This window comes from Schistocerca piceifrons, chromosome 5, assembly GCF_021461385.2.
Source record: "Schistocerca piceifrons isolate TAMUIC-IGC-003096 chromosome 5, iqSchPice1.1, whole genome shotgun sequence".
Classification (NCBI taxonomy): Eukaryota; Metazoa; Arthropoda; class Insecta; order Orthoptera; family Acrididae; genus Schistocerca; species Schistocerca piceifrons.
Window position 1 is genome coordinate 106,953,687 of NC_060142.1, and position 21,815 is coordinate 106,975,501.

At 40.0% G+C, this 21,815-nt stretch overlaps 1 protein-coding gene across 1 annotated transcript in view; it reads right to left on the reverse strand.

The window, feature by feature from the left end:
* Window positions 1-19,458, reverse strand: part of LOC124798523 — a 53,269-nt gene extending 33,811 nt beyond the window's left edge. The window contains exons 1-2 of the mRNA XM_047261968.1: window positions 19,336-19,458; window positions 774-949 (exon numbers count right to left, since the gene is read on the reverse strand). Of these exons, the coding sequence (XP_047117924.1) occupies window positions 774-949; window positions 19,336-19,338 (179 nt within the window). The 5' untranslated portion in view covers window positions 19,339-19,458. The remainder of the gene's footprint in view (window positions 1-773; window positions 950-19,335) is intronic.
* Between the last annotated feature and the right edge of the window lie 2,357 nt (window positions 19,459-21,815).

Consider the following 21,815-nt stretch of genomic DNA (forward strand, 5'->3'; position numbering starts at 1 on the left):
TCCTCGACTGTCCTAACTTGACCACTCCAATGGCCCCTTACGTCCACAAATGGAGAGACATATCTGTTGCCTCTCTCGCTCCCAACTTCCAGTATTTACGCTCTATGCTTTGAACGGATGTAGAAACACCAATCATTGCGCAAAGAATAAAACCATGGCCAATTCCCTCCTCCCTCTCCCTCCCCCCCTCTCTGCTAACATCTCCCCAAAATTTTTTTAAATCCTCATCAGTGCTTAGCATTTTCCTTTGTGTATTGAGATTAACATGAAATTTGAACGCTTTTCCTTACCGAACTGTTGCCATTATCTAGGCTGGACGCGTTATTAAATGATATTAGCGTGGTATTTCCTGGAGTTGATTATTTTTTCCCCACGTAACACATATACTCAGTTTTGCGTTAAGTACAGCAGCTTTATCCAAGTTATCACTGTTTCTATGTATTATTAAAACTTTGTAGTCACCTGGTAGCAACACTTTTTCTCTAGTGAAAAGGATAACGCCGTTCATTGTAATGGTTTGTCTGAACAGTGCCTAACAATATGTGCCACATTAAAGACAAAACACAACCCAAAAATTGAAGACGAAACAGAATCCCCAAATTTTATAAAACTCTTTCACTATTGTCTAACAGTCACATTTTGTACTCCATCCTGAATTTCATGATCTCAGTTCCCTGTATAAAAGTAAAGAATACGCCCCAAGGGAAAAATAAAATAAATATTCATGAAACATAATGAGTATGACAATGGCTTGAATGTACACTGATTTATACCTTATTAGATAGTTTCCTGGATTGTTCTCGTCTTGTTCCATCTTGTAGTTCACCATCATCTCGCTGACAGATTGCAAATCATGAACCAAACCCCTTAATTTCGTGTGAAGCATGTCTCTCACACGTTCCACGTCCTTAATCCATCCATGCAGTTGCTGATCATTCGGGCGGGTATCCTGAAGCATACAGAAAATACTTCGTGTTGCTTGAATAATATTCACAAGCAGCAGCCAATCATAACCGCTCGAACACAACATTTAAATTACTTACAGCGCTTGACTACACAGTTGGTTAGTTTCATGTTAAGTAGATGATTTGCATGATAAATCTTAATAATGTGGAATGAGTTATTTTACATTCATACTGTCAATTCATGTGCAAATATGGCTGTATGCTGAAAGTTCCAATTTTTTTTCTACAGATCTGAGTTAGTAAATCCTTTTCTCTCTCTCTCTGTCTCTCCGCCCCTCCTCCCCAACTGGCCGTGAAGGCCCAACGGTACCGACCGGCTGTCGTGTCATCCTCACCCACAGGCATCACTGGATGTGGATATATAAGAGAGCTGCAGACATTTCTATGTAGTTAAGTGCAAACAGTTGAATGAATGCATATTCTATATTTTAACACTCTGTAACTGATTTCCAAAAGCTTTAATAATTAGATTATGATTGATTCGTTTCTGTTTCTTTGTTTCTCAAATACATTAGTAGAAAGTGGAAAAATTTCTTTATTCTCTTTAGTTTCGCCACATTTGAAAATATCACTTTCATTTTCAATTTTAAAATAAGGTAAATGATCCAAAAGATTTTTTGGAACATTATAGTGTTTAACAATAGAAGCAATGAAATAAGTTTAATTTGCTATATCTAGTCAGTTTACTCCTTTTGCAACAGTCATGATACTAAGCAATCATTAACTGTCTCAATTTGATCATTATTTATCAGAAAATAATTTCATATGAACAAATAAAAAATAGTGATGAAGGAAATAAAAATGTGTTGCTTCAATAGATTAGCAATAACAGAAATCCAGTAGCAGTACACAGGTTTATTAAGCTTTGACCGAAGTTTCTATGATTTTAAACCCATCTTCTTCAGAAAATATTGTACATATTAACAAAATTACAACATTGTGTGTCGAGAAAATATAGTAATATTACAACACGCAAAATTAAAGGAAATGTTACAACAATTTTTTTCGTGAAATATACTCACATAGAATCACATTTTCTATAGCCAACGCGGGAGTCATTGATTCTGTCTAGTACATGTCAGCCAATTAATCACTATTTAAGATACATTACATTAAAGTATTAGCTTCTATTGTAGGGCTTTCTCTTAATAAATATAATATACTGAAGCTCGATACAACATATCGTATTACACTTGAAAGATGTGTATAAAACTGGCATTTAAATATATAACGTGGGATCGGATCCTATAGAGCGTAAATATGTCACTTTCAGATCTAGTATCATGCACCGACTCACTGAAGAGCAGTGGCACTAGCCTTAACACACATCTGGTAAGAGGCACTCCTACGCATTCTGATTGCATATAGCTGCAATGAACAGCGTACGCGATTTCACTACCATGTATTATTAACAGAATTAGCATATAAACTAAATAGTTGGAAATAGGGAAAGGAGAGGGGGTAGAACGCGCGTCATTAACGTCACACGGTTTACAAAGAGCCCGCAGGCTCGGGTAAACGGAACGTAGTCTTTACAAAATGTGCAAAACACACGAACCACTTGTGCGTGAATACGCAACTGTAACAGGCATGAATATCAAAGCGAAAGGGCTTCAAAGAACACCTTCACTACATAAGAGACTCAACAATAGACTACACAATTGACCTCTGTGATGCTGGACTACCGTAAAAGAACACACTGACAGAGAAACTGCAAATATTAAGACGAATGCATATTCGGAAAAGAGAAGGGAGGAGCAGGGGATAGATCATCACCTGTAAAGCATCATACAAAGGGGAGTGGTTGTACTGATTAAGCATGCTCTATGGACAGAACTATTAGAAGAGGTTGTGTTGTAAGATAACCAGTAAAACAATAGACGCGGCCTCACTGAGAGGCGTTTATGCCTAGAAATGATGTTAAGGGCAGAATAAAAACACACTCAAAATAGAAAAGGGGGGAGTTGGTCTAAGATTTTTGATTACTAGGATGTTGGAACGCAACTTAAAAGCGGATGGCACAGTACATTTTAAAATAAAAGATGTATTCTTACTGAACATGGAATTTTGAGGAAAACAAACATGACATCGAGGCCACCACTGAGAGGTAATCTTGACTGCTCAGCCAGAAGTAGAGCTTAAAAAGCCTTCCAGACAATGTCAACTTGTTAGTTGATCCCGATTTTTTAAAATGTAGCCATCGTTTTTTTTTTAAATTATGTTCGAAAATTTCAAGCACTTCCCATAGATCTAATCTGCGCCATTTTACTTCTTTGTGGAAGATTACGGCATCCTCTAAATCCTTCGAGTATGAATAGCAACAAAGAAACGTTCCACAAAGGTGGAATTTTGTACATTACGTCCTCCCTTTCGCAACCGATGTTCTTTGCTTCTCACCTTGATTCCTCAACGAATTTGTCCCATATACACTGGTGTCCAAAATTTAAGCAGCAAATGGAAATTTTAAAGGTAGCGTTTACTTTGTCACGAAACATTATAAACAGGTGACAGCAAAGTAAAAACAATGTGAAATATACAAATCGTAATCAACTGCAACATGCCTAACGGTAATCAAAAATGTTATTTTTTTTTCAACTTAACGGATTTGCACACACATTCTGACAACCGATTAATGTGCTCAGTGTGGGTGTTACCACCTTTGGCACCAATACGCACCTGAGAACGATAGGACATGCTGTGAATGATGTTATAAATTTCATGTTGATGCAATAACGCCCATTCTTCCTGCAGAGGTGCTCACAAGCCTTGGAGAGGGGTTGGTGGATGTTGATTTGATGCGGCCCATCTCCCTGGTGCATCCCAGACGTGTTCTATGGAATTCAAATCTGGAGAGCAACCAGGCCACGTCATGTGCGCAGCATCCTCCGTTTCCAAAAAAATATCCATCATTTATTTATTGCTGGTCATACCCTATAAGGTCGAACATTATCGTCCATCAATTCGAAGTCTGGGACCACAGCACCTCGCAAGAACCGCGCATGAGATCCAAAGATCTCGTCACGATACCTGACAGCAGTTAAAACTTTCCGATTCACCTATAACTTGCATGAAGAAGTGTTTCAGTGGTCAACATAATCCCTGCCCACACCATTAGGGATCCCCCTCGATATCAGTCTCTCTCACAACTTGTGTGTCCCTAAATGGTGTTCCACGTGCCCTCCAGATGCGAATCCGTCGAGAATCACTCTCCAGTCCAAATCGGGATTCATCTGTGAAAAGGACATTGGCCCACACTTCGACTGTCCAGGTAGCGTGTTGACGGCTCCACTCTACCTGTGGCGTGTCTTCACAGAAGGGAACATATAAATAGACAGTAGGTCTCCGACAATAAAGGACCCTCCGCTAAACCCTTCCGTACATCGATTGCGTCGATGCAACACGTCCAGGGGATGCTGCGAGGTCAGCCAAATAACGGTCTACTCTTTCTGCTGTCTCATGTGATCGGCCCTGTCCTGGTCTCCAGGATACAGTTTCTGTCTCTATAAGCTGTCACCTCAGCCGAGAAACAACAGAACGCATAAAGCCATCGAGCCGCATCAGTTTGCGACTCTCCTGCTTCCTTCCTTCCTATGGCCCTCCGCAGCAGAGTCTGTTGGCATCTTCTACGTGCCATACTGTACCGTCTGTGACGGCGTACACAGCGACTGTGGATGTAGGACTACCCTACGATTTTTACCCTCCACGCTGCCCTCCAATGCTAAATTTGTGATCCCTTGATGCCTCAGAACATGTCCTACCAACCGGTCCCTTCTTCTTGTCAAGTTGTGCCTCAAACTCCTCTTCTCCCCAATTCTATTCAGTACCTCCTCAATAGTTATGTGATCTACCCATCTAATCTTCAGCATTCTTCTGTACCACCACATTTCGAAAGCTTCTATTCTCTTCTTGTCCAAACTATTTATCGTCCATGTTTCACTTCCATACATGGCTACACTCCATACAAATACTTTCAGAAACGACTTCCTGACACTTAGATCTACACTCGATGTTTACAAATTTCTCTTCTTCAGAAACGCTTTCCTTGCCATTGCCAGTCTATATTTTATATCCTCTCTACTTCGACCATCATCAGTAATTTTGCTCCTCAAATAGCAAAACTCCTTTACTACTTTAAATGTCTCATTTCCTAATCTAATTCCCTCACCATCACCCGACGTAATTCGACTACATTCCATTATCCTCGTTTTGCTTTTGTTGATGTTCATCTTATGTCCTCCTTTCAAGACACTGTGCATTCCGTTCAGCTGCTCTTCCAAGTCCTTTGCTGTCTCTAGCAGAACTACAATGTCATCGGCGAACCTCAAAGTTTTTACTTCTTGTCCACGAATTTTAATACCTACTCCGAACGTTTCTTTTGTTTCCTTTACTGCTTGCTCAATATACAGATTGAATAACATCGGGGAGAGGCTACAACCCTGTCTCACTCCCTTCCCAACCACTGCTTCCCTTTCATGTCCCTCGACTCTTATAACTGCCATCTGCTTTCTGTACGAATTGTAAATAGTCTTTCGCTCCCTGTATTTTATCCGTGCCACCTTCACAATTTGAAAGACAGTATTCCAAATAACATTGTCAAAAGCTTTCTCTAAGTCTACAAATGCTAGAAACGTAGGTTTTCCTTTCCTTACTCTTTCTTCTAAGATAAGTCGTAGGGTCAGTATTGTCTCACGTGTTCCAGCATTTCTGCGGAATCCAAACTGATCTTCGCCGAGGTCGGCTTCTACCAGTTTTTCCATTCGTCTGTAAAGAATTCGCGTTAGTATTTTGCAGCTGTGATTTATTAAACTGATAGTTCGGTAATTTTCACATCTGTCAACACCTGCTTTCTTCGGGATTGGAATTATTACATTCGTCTTGAAGTCTGAGGGTATTTCACCTGTCTCATACATCTTTCTCACCAGATGGTAGAGTTTTGTCAGGACTGGTTCTCCCAAGGCCGTCGGTAGTTCCAATGGAATGTTGTCTACTCCCAGGGCCTTGTTTCGACTCAGGTCTTTCAGTGCTCTGTCAAACTCAATACGCAGTATCGTATCTCCCATTTCATCTACATCCTCTTACATTTCCATAATATTGTCCTCAAGTACATCGCCCTTGTATAGACCCTCTATATATTCCTTCCACCTTTCTGTTTTTCCTTCTTTGCTTAGGACTGGGTTTCCATCCCAGCTCTTGATATTCATACAAGTGGCTCTCTTTTCTCCAAAGGTCTCTTTAATTTTCTTGTAGGCAGTATCTATCTCACCCCCAGTGAGATAGGCCTCTACATCCCTACATTTGTCCTCTAGCCATCCCTGCTTAGCCATTTTGCACTTCCTGTCGATCTCATTTTTGAGACGTTTGTATTCCCTTTTGTCTGCTTCATTCACTGCGTTTTTATATTTTCTCTTTTCATCAATTAAATTCAATATTTCTTCTGTTACCCAAGGATTTCTACTAGCCCTCGTGTTTTTACCTACTTGATCCTCTGCTGCCTTCACTACTTCATCCCTCAGAGCTACCCATTCTTCTACTGTATTTCTTTCCCCCATTCCTGTCAATTGTTCCCTTATGCTCTCCCTGAAACTTTGTACAACCTCTGGTTTAGTCAGTTTATCCAGGACCCTCTGTACAACCTCTGGTTTAGTCAGTTTATCCAGGTCCCATCTCCTTAAATTCCCTCCTTTTCTTGTTAATAAGAGCAATATGTTCTGAAGAAGATGGTTTTAAACCCCAGAAGATCATAACCAAAGTTCAATAAACCTGTGTATTGCGGCTGCTTGGCGTTATTTGTAATCGACTGAAGCTCTTACATGCTCAGTTGCTCAAACGCTACCACATTCAAAATCTCGATAAATATATAGACGATAAAAAATACATAAATTTAAAAACTGCACAGAATATTGATAATTTTGTCAGTTTTCTTGCGTTTCTGTAACTGCATATGTTTGGCTGACAGCAATTTTTTCTTTGTTACAGTCCTTACAATTATTTAAATTTTTGTCTCTACACAATTGGTTTGGATAGAAATAGTCACTATCTTTTACTTTTTGACAAATAAAGCATTTTGTTGTTATGTTTCAAGATGTTTGTTATTATTCACCATTTTTCATCTATAATTATAATTCTGATAATTCGTGACTGTAAACTATTTTTAGATGGTAATCACAATAATAAACTGACATGTATTTTCCACACACACAAAGAACTTACATAATATTATACTTAAGATATGTATTAAGACATTCACTGCATATATTCCTATCTTAATCCTTTGTGTATTTATGTGCATGAAAGTTCTTTATTGATATCTGCTCTTCACAAATTCTGCACTTCTTGGATTTAATCACTTCCATTTACAAGCAAACAATTTTTAAGACAAGTATTATAAATACTATTATTCTTAAAATGGTTATTGGAATCAGTTTCACACCACTTATTAGAATTATTAACGAAAGATTGAGGACATTATACACTAGAATAACTTTAAAAATTATTAACATACAAAGAAAGTTCCATTTATTATTTATGCTGATTTTGGAAGTTTTCTGTTAGAGATGGATAATTATCAATCTGATCCAGATATATCAAATACAATGAATAATCAAAGACATGAATCAATGGGTTTTTGTTATTATATTAAATATATGAACGGACAACAAATGAGACAGAATAAATTGTAAACTTGTTCCCCTTGTCAATGTAATTATTCAGTAGAAAATAAAATGTTCATCATCACAGTCATTTAACTGAAAATATATAGGCCATTGTGCAATAATTTTGATGAACAACTAAAGCAACCACTGCTTGATCCAATTTATTTTCATAATCTCTCAGAAATTTGATGCTCATTAGTTTGAAACAGAATCTTGTATTAATGAAAAAAGAATTAGATTTAATACCTAACAATGAAGACAGATATATTATTTTTATAAGAAGACAGAAAATTTGAAAATGACCTTCAGTAACACATTTAAATTTATGGCTTTATCAAATGCTGAACTTCCATCAAATTTTATACATCAAATGACTAACATTAGAAAATTCTTTCCAGGTAAACTATGAGATTTAGACGTTATCACATTGTGTATTCTTATGATTACATAGGTAATGGGAAAAAATTGAAGAAATACATGTTTCACTAGTACAAGAAGCTTATAATAAAATGAATGCTTGTGGGTCAAGGCAAAATTAAGCGAGTTGAAAAGCTTAAATACTTTGGAGAATGCACAAGAGCCACCCTATCAGAGAAAAAAGCCTTCATATCACATATGAACAAAATGGAAATGACATTCCATTTAACCAAAAACATCTACAACAAAAGATCAGTATTTTTCAATGCAAAGTTAAGGCATTACTGCAGTGTTATCCATCCAGAGGTCTTGTACACATCTCAGTGCCTAGTAATGAACAAAAAAGGTCAAATTGAATAACTGGGGACCAAGGAAAGGAAGATTTTGAGAGAGATCTTAGGTCCCATTAAAGAGAACAGGGAATATAGAAGATATCATAATCATGAACTGCAATCCCACATACAGAAGATAACCAATACCATGTGGAAAAGAAGGATTATGTTTTATTGATATATGACCTGAATAAGCCCTGGAGGACTCGCCAATCATATGGTGAGGTTCACAGAGGTGGAGAAAGATGTTAAAGAAGTGGGGATCACCTATGATGACATCTTGGAGCATGTCTCACTGAAGAAGAAACTTATGGCGTGGCAGGGTTTCCAAGAAAAGCCAAAACTATAAACAGGAAAGGCTTGGACCCAGGAGAGGAAACGAATGTGGGAGCACTGGGCAAACATCAGAACACTAAAGTAAGACAGTTGAAATCACATGGTCCAAAGATGGCCTATATGAAAAGAATGAATGATTGAAAATGAATGATTGTAGCTGAAGTGACAAAGAATTTGAACATGCAATGAAAATTTGAAAAAAATGTAATACAAAGAATCTTGGAGAATATCATGATTTATATCTCAAAACAGATGTGTTATTGTTGTCTGATGCACTTGAGAATTTTTGAACTTGCACAGAAAAAAACAATTTTTAAAAAGCTTGGTATTTTACTACACCTGGTGTAGCTCAGGTTTCAATGCTAAAAATGACTAAAGTTAAATTAGAATAATTACACTACCATTGTATAATAATTATCAAGAAACGGCTCTGTGGTGGCATTTCACAATATGGCAAAAGATATGTAAAAGCAAATAAAGAAAATTTAAATTATTATGATCTGAACAAAAATCTAATTATTTAATATTTCAAGATACAGATAATTTATAAAGAAAATTCAATTATTGATATGATAAAAAATATATGATTCATGTACATGTTATATACTTAAAGTTAATTTAGAATATTCAAAAAATTACACAATTTACATAACGATATACTACATGCATTCGAAAATAAAATTTTTCACGGAACAAATCAAATAAAGCTATTAACAACCTTGAACAATAGAAATATATGCTTTCCATTATAGAAATCTTAAAGAATACCTAAATTCAGGATTAAAATTAGCAAAAGTACATAGAGAATGCAAATTTACACGATCTAATTTTCTACAAAATTATATAGATCTGAATACAAAAATGAGGACTAAGCAAGAAATGGTTTTGATAAAGATTTTTTCAAACTCTTGAATACTTCAGTATTGAAAAAACGATGAAAAATATAAGACAGAGAGTGGATATAAAATTAATTTCAGATGTGAATAAGTGTGAAAAACTGTATCAAAACCAAATTTCAAGGAAAGAACAATATTCAGTAAACATCTTGCTAGGATTCACATGAATAAAACTAAAGTCACAACTGACAAACATTTTATATTAGTATGAACACACTTGATTTATAAAAACAACAGGTGTACAATTTTTACTACAGTGTCATGAAAGCGAATTATAAAGATAAAATGAACTTTGATACTAAGATATGCACAGCTACAACTACAATATACAGATTGAAAATGTTCATAAAGATATGAAGAAGATGGTTCATAAATTACCGAAAAGATAATTTTTCAACATTCCACAAGTAACTGTGAAAGTATTATCTAAGAAGAAGTATGAATGTAATGGAAAACAATGGAAGTACTTTGTAGTTCAAAATAAAAAATGTATGCTTACAAAACTGGTAAGGTTTTATACTAAAAAAAATCAAAGGAATTTAAGAATTATGTTATAAAAATAAAATAATATTTGAAAATTATAAAGATCGTTTGTTTGGAAATATTGAGCAATATTGATCTATGAGCCTGATATGAAGCAGCAAACATGAAATTCACCCAGCTGAAGATAATAAAAAAGCACTGTGTCCTAAATGATGACAAATATATATATATATATATATATATATATATATATATATATATATATATATATATATATAATATTCTAAACTTTATCTTTTTATTGTGTCAACATTATAATATAGTTAATGGATCAAAGGTTTTTTACATTTTCATGTGGCTTTCAATGTTTTTCCCTGAAATTTAATGAGTTTCCCTTGGAATATTAGTGAAATAATTAGAAAATATTAGGACCATTTTTCTAAAATGAGGAAAATGCAATAAATGGTGAAAATGCTTGAAGAATAGTGAAAATGTTTGATGAAACCGGTAATTCATTCCCTTCATTTCACATTTTTTGTTATAAAATTTAGTAAACATCAGATTTTTAGGAAAAAATTCTGTTTTCTGATATCTTTGTCCTGAAGTTTCATTATTGTTCCTTGGAACCTTCTGATTTTTCACATTTTATGAAAAACTGTACAATGACTGCAATATGTACATATACAATATATTTCCGATTGATACTGATTCTTCCTTAACGAATATTCTATCGATGTAACACTAGTCGCTCCCGGATAAGAGAGGGGTCCCATTTTTTATACAGTAACCAAATCGATTAGGCGAGGCTGGCCTCCCCCTTTATCGACAATGGCATGCAAATTACTCAACACAGTCTTTGCCTTAATTAACAGACTCTTCCTCTCGGAAGGTGTTCTTCTGCAAACAGAACATCAACGACTAAGGACTTTATTCCTCACGGTCTGTACTCTAGAGTACTGGTTCTCCCACACAGGAGTCACTGGGGATAATGCCACATTAAACATCTGGCACACAGTCATGCATTCTGCTCAACCATCGACATGGATATCGAGACCATGGCATAATTTTGCACTGCATGTTCTCAGCAGTACTTCACACCATTCCAAATTCTTTTGCCATGGCCCCACATCAGGTCCTTGGGAGTGCCTCCACATTGACCTTACTCGTCCTTTCTTGAGTCAGATGTGGCTGGACTTAGGTTATAAAATATCATATATCTGCTCCATGTGCTCCATGACAATGAAAAACATATTCAAGGTCCTTTTGCAAGTCTTTGCCATCAAAGGCCTTCAGAAAGACTTTTGTCTCCAACAGCCACCCCCATTCATTTCCACCCATTTCTCCTATTTCTGTGAGCAGCAAGAGATAAAACACTTTCTTATGGAACTGTTCCACCACCAATCCAGTGGGAAGGTGTAACAGATGAACAGATGGTGCAGACCATCAAACGTAACAGGAGGTCCTGGAAAAATCCGCCTCATGGGGACCTCACCTCATTCTTGGCTCCCTATAGCGCCACACCAATTTCTGGACGAAGTCTGGCCGAATTGCTCCATGGGAGGCAATATTGGACACTTCACTCTTTGCTCTTACCACTGGACCATAATTTGTCTCAGTCACCTCCCCATAACCAAGTACCAGACCAGTGTCATGGTGTGTGCACCACTGTTTAGATGCCATCTGACCTGTTCCAGCCAACATCCGAGACCCATGAGGTCATCAGATGCATGAGGTGACCAGCACAGACCACCTGTAGAAGTGCCATCAGATCCGGCTACCTCCCAAAGGACACTGCCAGTGTGCCTATCTTGTCCATACGAGTTGTGCCCTGGCCTCAGAAGTCACTGTGACTTTCGTCCTCCATCAATGCGTTTCCAGGGTCAGTTGGTCATCGAATGGACACCAGCACACTTCCTATTACAGCACCAGCAACCACAGATCTGCCTTCCATGAATAGTGTGGACTCTGTCATGTATGGCCCCATTCAGCCTGAAAGCATCAAGTCCGAGATACAGGCTCTCCAGGAGGCAGTTAAAGCTGTTGTGCACCCAGACCCAGCTCTAACAACAGTGTATAGTGTCCAAGGCAGTGCCGGTGCAAGCAAGATCGTTTCTACTCCTATTCGTCATCTCAGGATGGAGAAGGATGCCTAACCGACTCTGACAGTAACATGGAGGTATCACAGGCATCGTAGATCGACTCCTACTTACAGCTCTCACCAATGGTGACGCTGCGATCTGCAAACAGTCACAGCAAGCGGCAGTTGTGGAAGAAGCCATAACTGCAGAGTGTACATCATGATGGAACCCCGTGACCATTGACCAGTTATAACCATGCGCCTGCAGTTCAGAACATTCATTCTCTTGTGTGTTCAGTTAAATGGAACTTTCACCTTGCCAGCTTCTACCAGTGGAATACAGTAGCTCTGAGTCTGGACATCGTGGACTTCACTTTTGTCTAGCTCCCTGCTGGTTGAGTAACTCTGAACTTTCATGTGACTGTATTAACTGTGTGCATCAACTGTGTCATGATATTCTGCCAAGCAAATTGTGCTTATGCTTGTAGACTTAATCAACTTTCACATTCAGAATTTCTTTAAAATAATTAAAAGCCAAGAATAATTTAGTGAAGACTTTAAAACATTCTGAAAAGTAACTAGCATTTTCTTTGAAAAGATCATTTTTCAAATGCTTTCCCATCAGGCTTAAGAGAATATTCCCTGTTGTTACAATTAAAGGGGAGCTACTTACTGGTGTGCGCGGTAATTATAGTATGGCAGCGAAACTTGGTACGCCGGGCGCTGTGGCCGAGCGCTTCTAGGCGCTTCAGACCGGAACCGCGCTGCTGCTACGGTCGCAGGTTCGAATCCTGCGTCAGGCATGGATATGTGTGATGTCCTTTGTTTAGTTAGGTTTAAGTAGTTCTAAGTCTAGGAGACTGATGACCTCAGATGTTAAGTCCCATAGTGCTTAGAGCCATTTGAACCATTTTTTGAAACTTGGTACACATTTTAAAGTGTTAATGTGGAACCAATTTAGGCTGGAACAAAGTAGTTCCAATTTTCGCCATCAGTTTCAAACTGGCACTGTGAATGCAAGAAAGGGGGATAGGAATATTTTTATATGTAATGGATAAGGAACGGGGCGACGGGAGAAAGGATCAAAGAAGTGAGAAAAGCGTAACATTGATTTTATTATTAACCGCCGCTTACACAGTTTATTCCATATGAGCACAAGAGGTGAGGAGATGTTACATCCGTAAAACGACGTGATCGACAGTTGGTAGCAGCTGTTCGGGTGGAATCTGTGTGACGCGTTCTTGTATACTGTCCTTCAGATAAGGTTGAGGCTGAACTTTGTCCTTTGTAAACGCATCCTTCTAGACATCCCCAGAGCTAAAGCTCACACGGATTCAGATCCGGCAATCTTGCAGACGATGCATCTGAAAAACCTCTGTAGATTACACGTTCGTGGAAGGTTGCATTAAGCAGATCTTTTATATGGCCGGCGACGTGAGGTGTAGCTCCACCTCGCATGAGAACAATATTTTCCACACAGTTGAGCTCTTCCAAACCAGGAATCACATGCTGTAGAAGCGCGTCTCGATAATGTGCAGATGCTACAGTACACCTGACAGGCCCTCTGGGTGTACTCTCTTCAGACAAGAACTAACGAAGAATAAAGATCCTTGTGAATCCACATCATACAGTCACATTTGGCGAGTGCAATGGCTCTTCGTGCAAAACATGCGTTTAAACAGTAACCCAAATTCGGCATTTCTGTGCATTCATTGCAAGCTGTAATGTAAGATGTACATCGCTACGCCACAAAATATTGCCGGCCACATGTCATCAACGTCGGCCCATTCCAGGAACGGAAGAGTAAATTCAGAACGTTGATACGGATCATAAGAGTCCAGTTGCTGCACCGTCTGGATCCTGTATGGAAAACAGACCACAAAACTTCCCATACTGTTGACAGTTCTCGTGACTCTGCAAGAGCACCAGCACCACGTGCTGCATGGTCAGTTACAAGGACAGCTAACTCGTCAGGAACTTCCACTGGCACAGTGCACCTTCCTCTTCCAGGTGCCACACCAAGCTCACCCGTATTTTAGAATTTTATTATCATCTTCTTTACACAATTTAATGACATCGGGTGTCTCCTCATACTTTCAGTCGGCGATACTATCTCAGTGCAACAACGTAATTGACCCTATTCACATAAAACAGTTTCACTAACATCGCACGGGCTCTCATCTCGATATCCACACTGCTCACTCACGTTATGGCTTGTCTCATGACAGCGTGGATGCCATACCGCCATATAAACAGTGTACAGTGCCATATTTGCACCTCATCACCATCATTATCATGATTCTGAACGGTTCCCAGCCTCAGGCTGGGTCTGTTTGGAACATAAACCTCACTATCCAGTCCTGTTTTCTCACCATCTTTCTGTGTTCACTCCGATCCAGTCCTCACCTCTGTTTTAAACACATTCCTTCGCACCTTTCAGCCTTCTATCCCTCGGTCTTCCTTTTAGTCGTTTTCTTCACATCTCCCTTTAAGTATTTTCTAAGGAACCCTCTTATTCTCTTTGAATACCCATACCAACTTAGATTTGATGTTCCTGTTCTGCTCTGTAAGGGTTCTCCTTCCGCTATTTCTCTTACCCTTTCATTCCTCATCGTATCTCTCCTTGTTACTCATATCCTACTTCTGAGGAATTTCATTTCACATGCATGTAATTGGTTTTCATATTTTTCCTTCATTACCCATGTTTCAGACGCGTAGATCACTATTGGGATGTAGTAACTTGTATGTATTATTTCTTTGCTTTTTTGTGCGATGTCTTTGTTCTAAAACCAGGCTCCTAACACTTCGCAGGAATGTTTCTGCTTGTATGCCGCATTCGCTGATCTCTTTCTCATTTCTTCCAGTTTCCTTTCTCACACTTCCCAAGTACCTAACACTTGCCACCTTCTAGAATCGTTGACCTCTAATCCTTATTCTGCGAGATGGTGTACGTTACTGTCTCGTAGCAACCAGAATCTCACGGTTCTTTGTATTAAATTTCATTCCACATTGTCTCACAATTTCTTACCAAGCATCCAGCTGTTTCTGAATCTCCCCCTCCCTCTCTCTCCGGATCATCAAGTCATTCGTGAATCCCATTCCTTTTATCTTATCTTCTCCAGTTTTTGCTGCCACCTTGGTCATTATCTCATTCCAGGCCACAATGAAGAGGAGAGGTGACACTGCACTGCCCTGTTCCACTTCACTTGCTTTCTGAAATCATTCCGCCTTTCATTTCCCACTTTCACACTACTCAGACTCCACACTACATCTCCTTCACCTTGCTTGTTGTCTCTTTTCCTGCTTTCTTCTTTTCTTGTGCTTCCCAGACCTTTCTTCTACAGATGGTATCAGATACATTTTCTGTATCGAGAAAGGCCATCAAAAGGTCTTCCTCAGATCCAGAGTGGTGCTCCTGGAGCTGTCTCACTGGAAATAGGAGGACAACAGTTGACCTCCTTGGTCTGAAGCCATACTGTTCCTCTCTCAATTTGCTCTTGACCCTTGTTCGGATTCTGCTCTCTAGGATCTTTTCATATACCTTGGCAGAATGTAGAATCAGTGTGTCTCTCCTGTAGTTCCTACAATCCTTCCTACTACCTTTATTGAATATAAGGACAGTTAATGTTCTCTTCCAATCTTATGGAGTATTCTCATTCCACACCCCTCTCATCACACAATACAGCCACTGTTTCCCAACCTCTCCCCCTGCCTTCACCATTTCGACATTTATTTCGTCCATAACTGGTGCCTTTCTCCTTTCGTCTTGCACAGTGCTATTTCAATTTATTTCCGTGTAAGATCCTTCCCCTCTACTCTTCCTCCAAGAGTTCACTTCTACCTCTATTAGTGTACTACCATCATCTCGAAGCCTGTTCAGATTCAGCAAGTGCTCAGAGTACTCTTTCTACACTATCTTAAGTGTCTCTTCGTTATTAACCTCTTCCCAGTTTCTATCCATCCTTGTTGCATGCTCGCTCAGATCTCCCTTCTTACTTTCGACCATTCCATATAGTACGTTCTTACTCCCTTTCCTATCTTCCTCTATCATCATTGTCCATTTTTCCATCCACTTCCTTCTCTCCTCAGCCACTGTCTTATTTGCCTTTCTTCTTTCTCTTATATTCTCCTCTTAATAATTCAATCCTTTCTTGGAGTCACAGCCTGTAGGGCTTTTCCTTCCTTCTTACTACCTCCTTGGCTCTTTCATGACACCATGATTTTTCCTTCCACCGTTTTCTGCCATCTGTTCTTCCGCACACAGCTACAGCAGCACTTTTAAACTGTACCCATTTCTCTTCTTCTGTATCTGGTTCATTTTTTGGTAACCTTTCCCTTAGTATCTGGTGGTATTTTTCCTTGACTTCCTTTTCCTCGAGTTCCCACAGTCTAAATCTCCTTTCGTGGTTCTCTGTCTTCCTCCATTTCTTCATCATTCTCACGCTCATCACCAGTAGCTGGTGGTCACTATAGAATGCCTCAGATGATAGCATCTTTACATTCGTTTGAGTCCTCTCCGTTTCCCACTCATAGATCATGTAAAACACCAGAGATTTCGTGCCTCGACTGCTGATATGTCATATTACTTTATGGCTCTCTTTCTTCCGAAACCGTGAGTCACCTATCACTAGACCGTTTCTCTTGCAGAATTCCAACACACTTTCCTTCTTTATTTCTGCTTCTCCATCCTCCTGCTACCAGTACATTTTCTTATCTTTGTCTTTCATTCCCTACATGAACATTCAAGTCTTCCATGACTATTATGCTGTGAGTATTCAATTTCTTCTGTAGTTCTTCTTCAAAGTCCTCCTCCTCTTGATATTTACAGCCCAATTCAGGGGCATACGCCTACTTCTTCCCTTTGTCATTATTCTGATCTTCATTATACTGTCGCTGACCGATTTGCACCTTGTGGTCATAATTGTAAATAATTTTTATCAGTATAAATCGGTTCCTCATTAACGCATTAGCATATCTACCAAGTTTCGCTGCCATACGATAATTTTGGCCGACACTGGAACTCCATGAGTGGCTGCACCTTAGTTATAGCCACTCAGTGTTAGTCTCCTCTTTCCAAAGGAGAATTTTTCATAGCAGTAAGGTGCTGAGTTATTTGATGTCAATGTAATGTCTCCTACCAGAAGTCATATGCACATAATGAATTTACACAATTTCTTGGCAATTCAGCTGAAAGAAAACGTAATTGCTCCTTGCATCGTCAGTGGCAGCTCAATTTACATGAAGTTACAGAACCTCATTAGAGCTACGATGGATGGAAATATTCCTTACACCATCCATGCCAGTACACAAGAATGTCTTCCTCTGTTTGTACTGACTACTGTAATTAGGGTGGCTATGTAATATACGAGGTTCACTCCAAAAGAAATGCACACTATTTTTGTAAAATCACAGTTTTCATTCTGCATGTGTTTTACAGTGTGTAGATACATCCTTCCCGCTTGTATTCAAACTTAGTTCAACCTGTTCCCGTGAGTGGCGCAGTCACAGCATGTCTTCAAGATGGCTGTTACACTTGACGTTCGTCAGAAGCAACGTGCTGTCATAGAATTCCTGTGCTGTGATAACGAGACAGTGGGAAACATCCACAAGAGGTTGAAAAAGGTGTGTGGAGATGCTGCTGTCGATCGCAGTACAGTTAGTCGGTGGACAAGCAGATTACGTGATGAAAGCGGGCACGACATTATTGAGGATTGTCCTCGCAGAGGCAGGCTTCGTACTGCACACACTCCAGGCAATGTGCAAAGAGTTAACAAATTGGTGACTGCTGACAGACGCATCACAGAGAACGAATTGTCATGCTACGTTGGAATAGGGGAAGGAACTGTTTGCAGAATACTGAAAGTATTGGAGTTATAAAAGGTTTGTACCAGCTGGGTTCCCAAGATGTTGACAGTGGCTCACAAAGAAACAAGAAAACAGGTATGCAGCGAACTTTTGGAACAGTACGAGAATGGTGGAGATGAATTTCTTGGAAGAATTGTGACAGGTGATGAAACATGGCTCCATCATTTTTCACCAGAGAGGAAGAGGCAATCAGTGGAGTGGCATCATGCAAATTCACCCAAGAAAAAAAAATTCAAAACCACACCTTCTGCTGGAGAAGTTATGGCTATGGTGTTTTTCAATTCCGAAGGACTCTTGCTTGTGGACATAATGCCAAGTGGAACCCCCATTAATTCTGATGCATATGTGACGACACTGGAGAAACTTCAAGCTCGACTGAGTCGTGTTGGATCACATCGGCAAAAGCAGGATGTTTTGCTGTTGCACGACAATGCACCGCCACATGTCAGTCAAAAAACCATGGAAGCGATCACAAAACTCGGATGGACAACACTGAAACATCTGCCTTACAGTCCTGGCCTGACTCCATGTGACTATCATCTCTTTGGGAAACTGAATGACTCTCTTCGTGGAACAAGGTTTGAAGATGATTACTGCCTTGTGCACGCTGCCAAACAGTGGCTCCAACAGGTTGGTCCAGAATTTTACCGTGCGGCTACACAGACGCTGGCTCCAAGATGGCGTAAGGCAGTTGAGAGGGATGGAAATTATGTGGAGAAATGCAAATATTGTTCCTAAAGGATGTATCTACACACTGTAAAACTTTCAAACATGTTGAATAGAAGATGGATTTTTAAAAAAATTGTGTGCATTTCTTTTGGAGTGACGCTCGTATAAACCTCGCCCTCCCGCCACTTCTCTTTGGAATACCGGATTCCGAAGAAGAAAATTAACTCATTGCGAGATAAAATATGAGACAGTAGAATCCAGACTTGCCTGCACTAAATGTGAAGCCAAAAGCCTTGTAAAGCAGGAACAGATACGAAGTTTCCCAGTGTGTAAGGGACATCTAGACCCGATAGGAAGTTTCCCAACCTCTTAAGAAAACTTCCAGAATATACGAGAAAAAAAGTACGAGCGACACTCTTCTCTTTTGTTATGTGTTCCGAAGTTGCGTTCTCCATCTAATAACCGCAGCAGGATCACTGTTGCAGAGGTGGGTCAGGACCCAACATCACAGTCTGATAGAGAAAGAGAGCAACTGTGTGAATCTGACTCCGAGCATTGACCACTTACATCAGCATGCTTGTGTTATTTTGTCATCTCTCGAACGTCTAATATATCTAAAAAGGATAAAAAGGCACCACTTACCATGTGTTCGAATGCGAGGGGTACGAAAAGTTGTGACACACGCGTCACACCGAGCGAAAGCAGCTGCGCAGCGTCTCGAGAGTAGTTGGACAGGTGTTCCAAGAAGACTGAGTGCACAGCCGGGACATCTGCAAAAGAAGACAGGTGACATGCTAGTGAAGTATCCGGTGGAACAAATTTCTGTTGCAGTGCCACAAGATTTTCTGCCCTCAACAGCTTACAGGCAGCTTGAAAGTAGAATTTACTTTTCGAAACTTCGTCGTTATATACATTGAGGTTTAATTCAAGGACACCTTTACGGAACAATACTGAACTCATACACTAGTAGTTTTATGCCTGTGGGATGTGCTGATCGAAATTTGATCCTTATGCAAGAGCATTTTTAGTAGGAACGATAATTAAATCAAGAACCAAAGCTGCCGACAGGCTTTAATATACATCAACAGGGACAGTTGAAAATATGTGCCCCAACCGGGACTCGAACCCGGGATCTCCTGCTTACATGGCAGACGCTCTATCCATCTGAACCTCCGATGGCACAGAGGATAGTGCGACTGCAGGGGTTTATCCCTTGAACGCTCCCCGTGAGACCCACATTCCGACCTTAATGTCGACACACTACATTCGTAGTGCCCCTCCCATTACACTCATTACTCACGGCAAACAATCGTACCGAGTCCCGTAAGAGTTCGGGCAATACGTGTGCATCCAGTACAGAAGAAGAAGGTCATGGCCGGTTAGCCTTAACTACTGGGTGATCAAAAAGTCAGTATAAATTTGAAAACTGAATAAATCCCGGAATAATGTATATAGAGAGGTACAAATTGGCACACATGCTTGGAATGACATGGGGTTTTATTAGAACCAAAAAAATACGAAAGTTCGAAAAATTTCCAACAGATGGCGCTTCATCTGATCAGAATAGCAATAATTAGCATAACAAAGTAAGACAAAGCAAAGATGATGTTCTTTACAGGAAATGCTCAACATGTCCACCATCATTCCTCAACAATAGCTGTAGTCGAGGAATAATGTAGTGAACAGCACTGAAAAGCATGTCCGGAGTTATGGTGAGGCACTGGCGTCGGATGTTGTCTTTCAGCATTCCTATAGATGTCTGTCGATCACGACACACTTGCGACTTCAGGTAACTCCAAAGCCGATAATCGCACGGACTGAGGTCTGGGGACCTGGGACGCCTAGCATGACGAAAGTGGCTGCTGAGCACACGATCATCACCAAACGACGCGCGCAAGAGATTTTTCACGCGTCTAGCAATACTTTGTTTATTTGGTTCTAATAAAACTCCATCTCATTCCAAGCATGTGTGTCAATTTTTACCTCTCTATCTAAATTATTCCGTGGTTTATTAAGTTTTCAAATTTATACTGACTTTTTGTTCACCCGGTATATATGGAGATGGTGTCTGTGCTTTTGGACATCTCCATATACAATTTTAGTAGTTCCAGTACAGAAAAAGCACGTTCCTACAGATGAAGAATGGTTTGAATACGTGGTGGCTACATGTGTGTCTAACGCTACCGGAACTGTTCAAGGGCAGACCGCAAGACAGAATCTCCAGCGGTTGTGGACGTGAGGTTTATCGTCGACTTTCTGACTTGGAGAAAGGTCGAGTCATCGGCATGAAGGAGCTGATGACATAACACAAACAGATCGGACAGTCAGCAGGCTGCAGTGCGGTGACTGCAGAACGTGTGGTGGCGAGAGGGACTAGGGACAGCAGAGTGGCTAAGAGACCACCGACCGTCGTCAGGAAAAGGTCATTGGAAGCTGGGGTGACATCTGGAGTAACACGTGTGGATTACCACTGACACCACACCACAAACTACAGAGACATGCATGTTGCAGGGCCAGAGTCAAGTGGCAGACTGACTGGTATTCTGTGGCGTTCAGCGATGTGTATCTCCTCTGTTACTGGCAGGCAGATCGACGCTGCTCTGTGCTCAGAGGACCTAGTGAAAGGTCTCAGGAAGACGTGATACTCGAGGCACATAATACTCGGACTTTCGGAATCATGGTGCGAAGGTCTGTGGGATGTGACAACAGGAATGATTTCGTAATTCAATAGGGACAGAAGCTGAAGTAACGAATTAAACTTTGTGCGAAGGTGGGTACTTGAACACGGGTCAGATGCATTATCCGCTACACCACCCAGACATAGTGGCTAACACAGCTGTGGACTATCACATCACCTACGCCTACAGTAAAGATAGGATTTCCCCATTGTGTACAAAGCGGGGGTGTTATTCCAATACATCTAAATCTAAATACATACTCTGCAAGCCACCGCAAGGTGCGTGGAGGAGTGTACCCTGCACCACAACTAGTGGTTCCCTTCCCTGTTCCGCACGCAGATAGAAGGGGGGGGAAAACGACTGTCTATATGCCTCTGTATGAACCCTAATTTCTCGTATCTTATCTTCGTGGTCCCTACAAGAAATGTACAAATGGTTCAAATG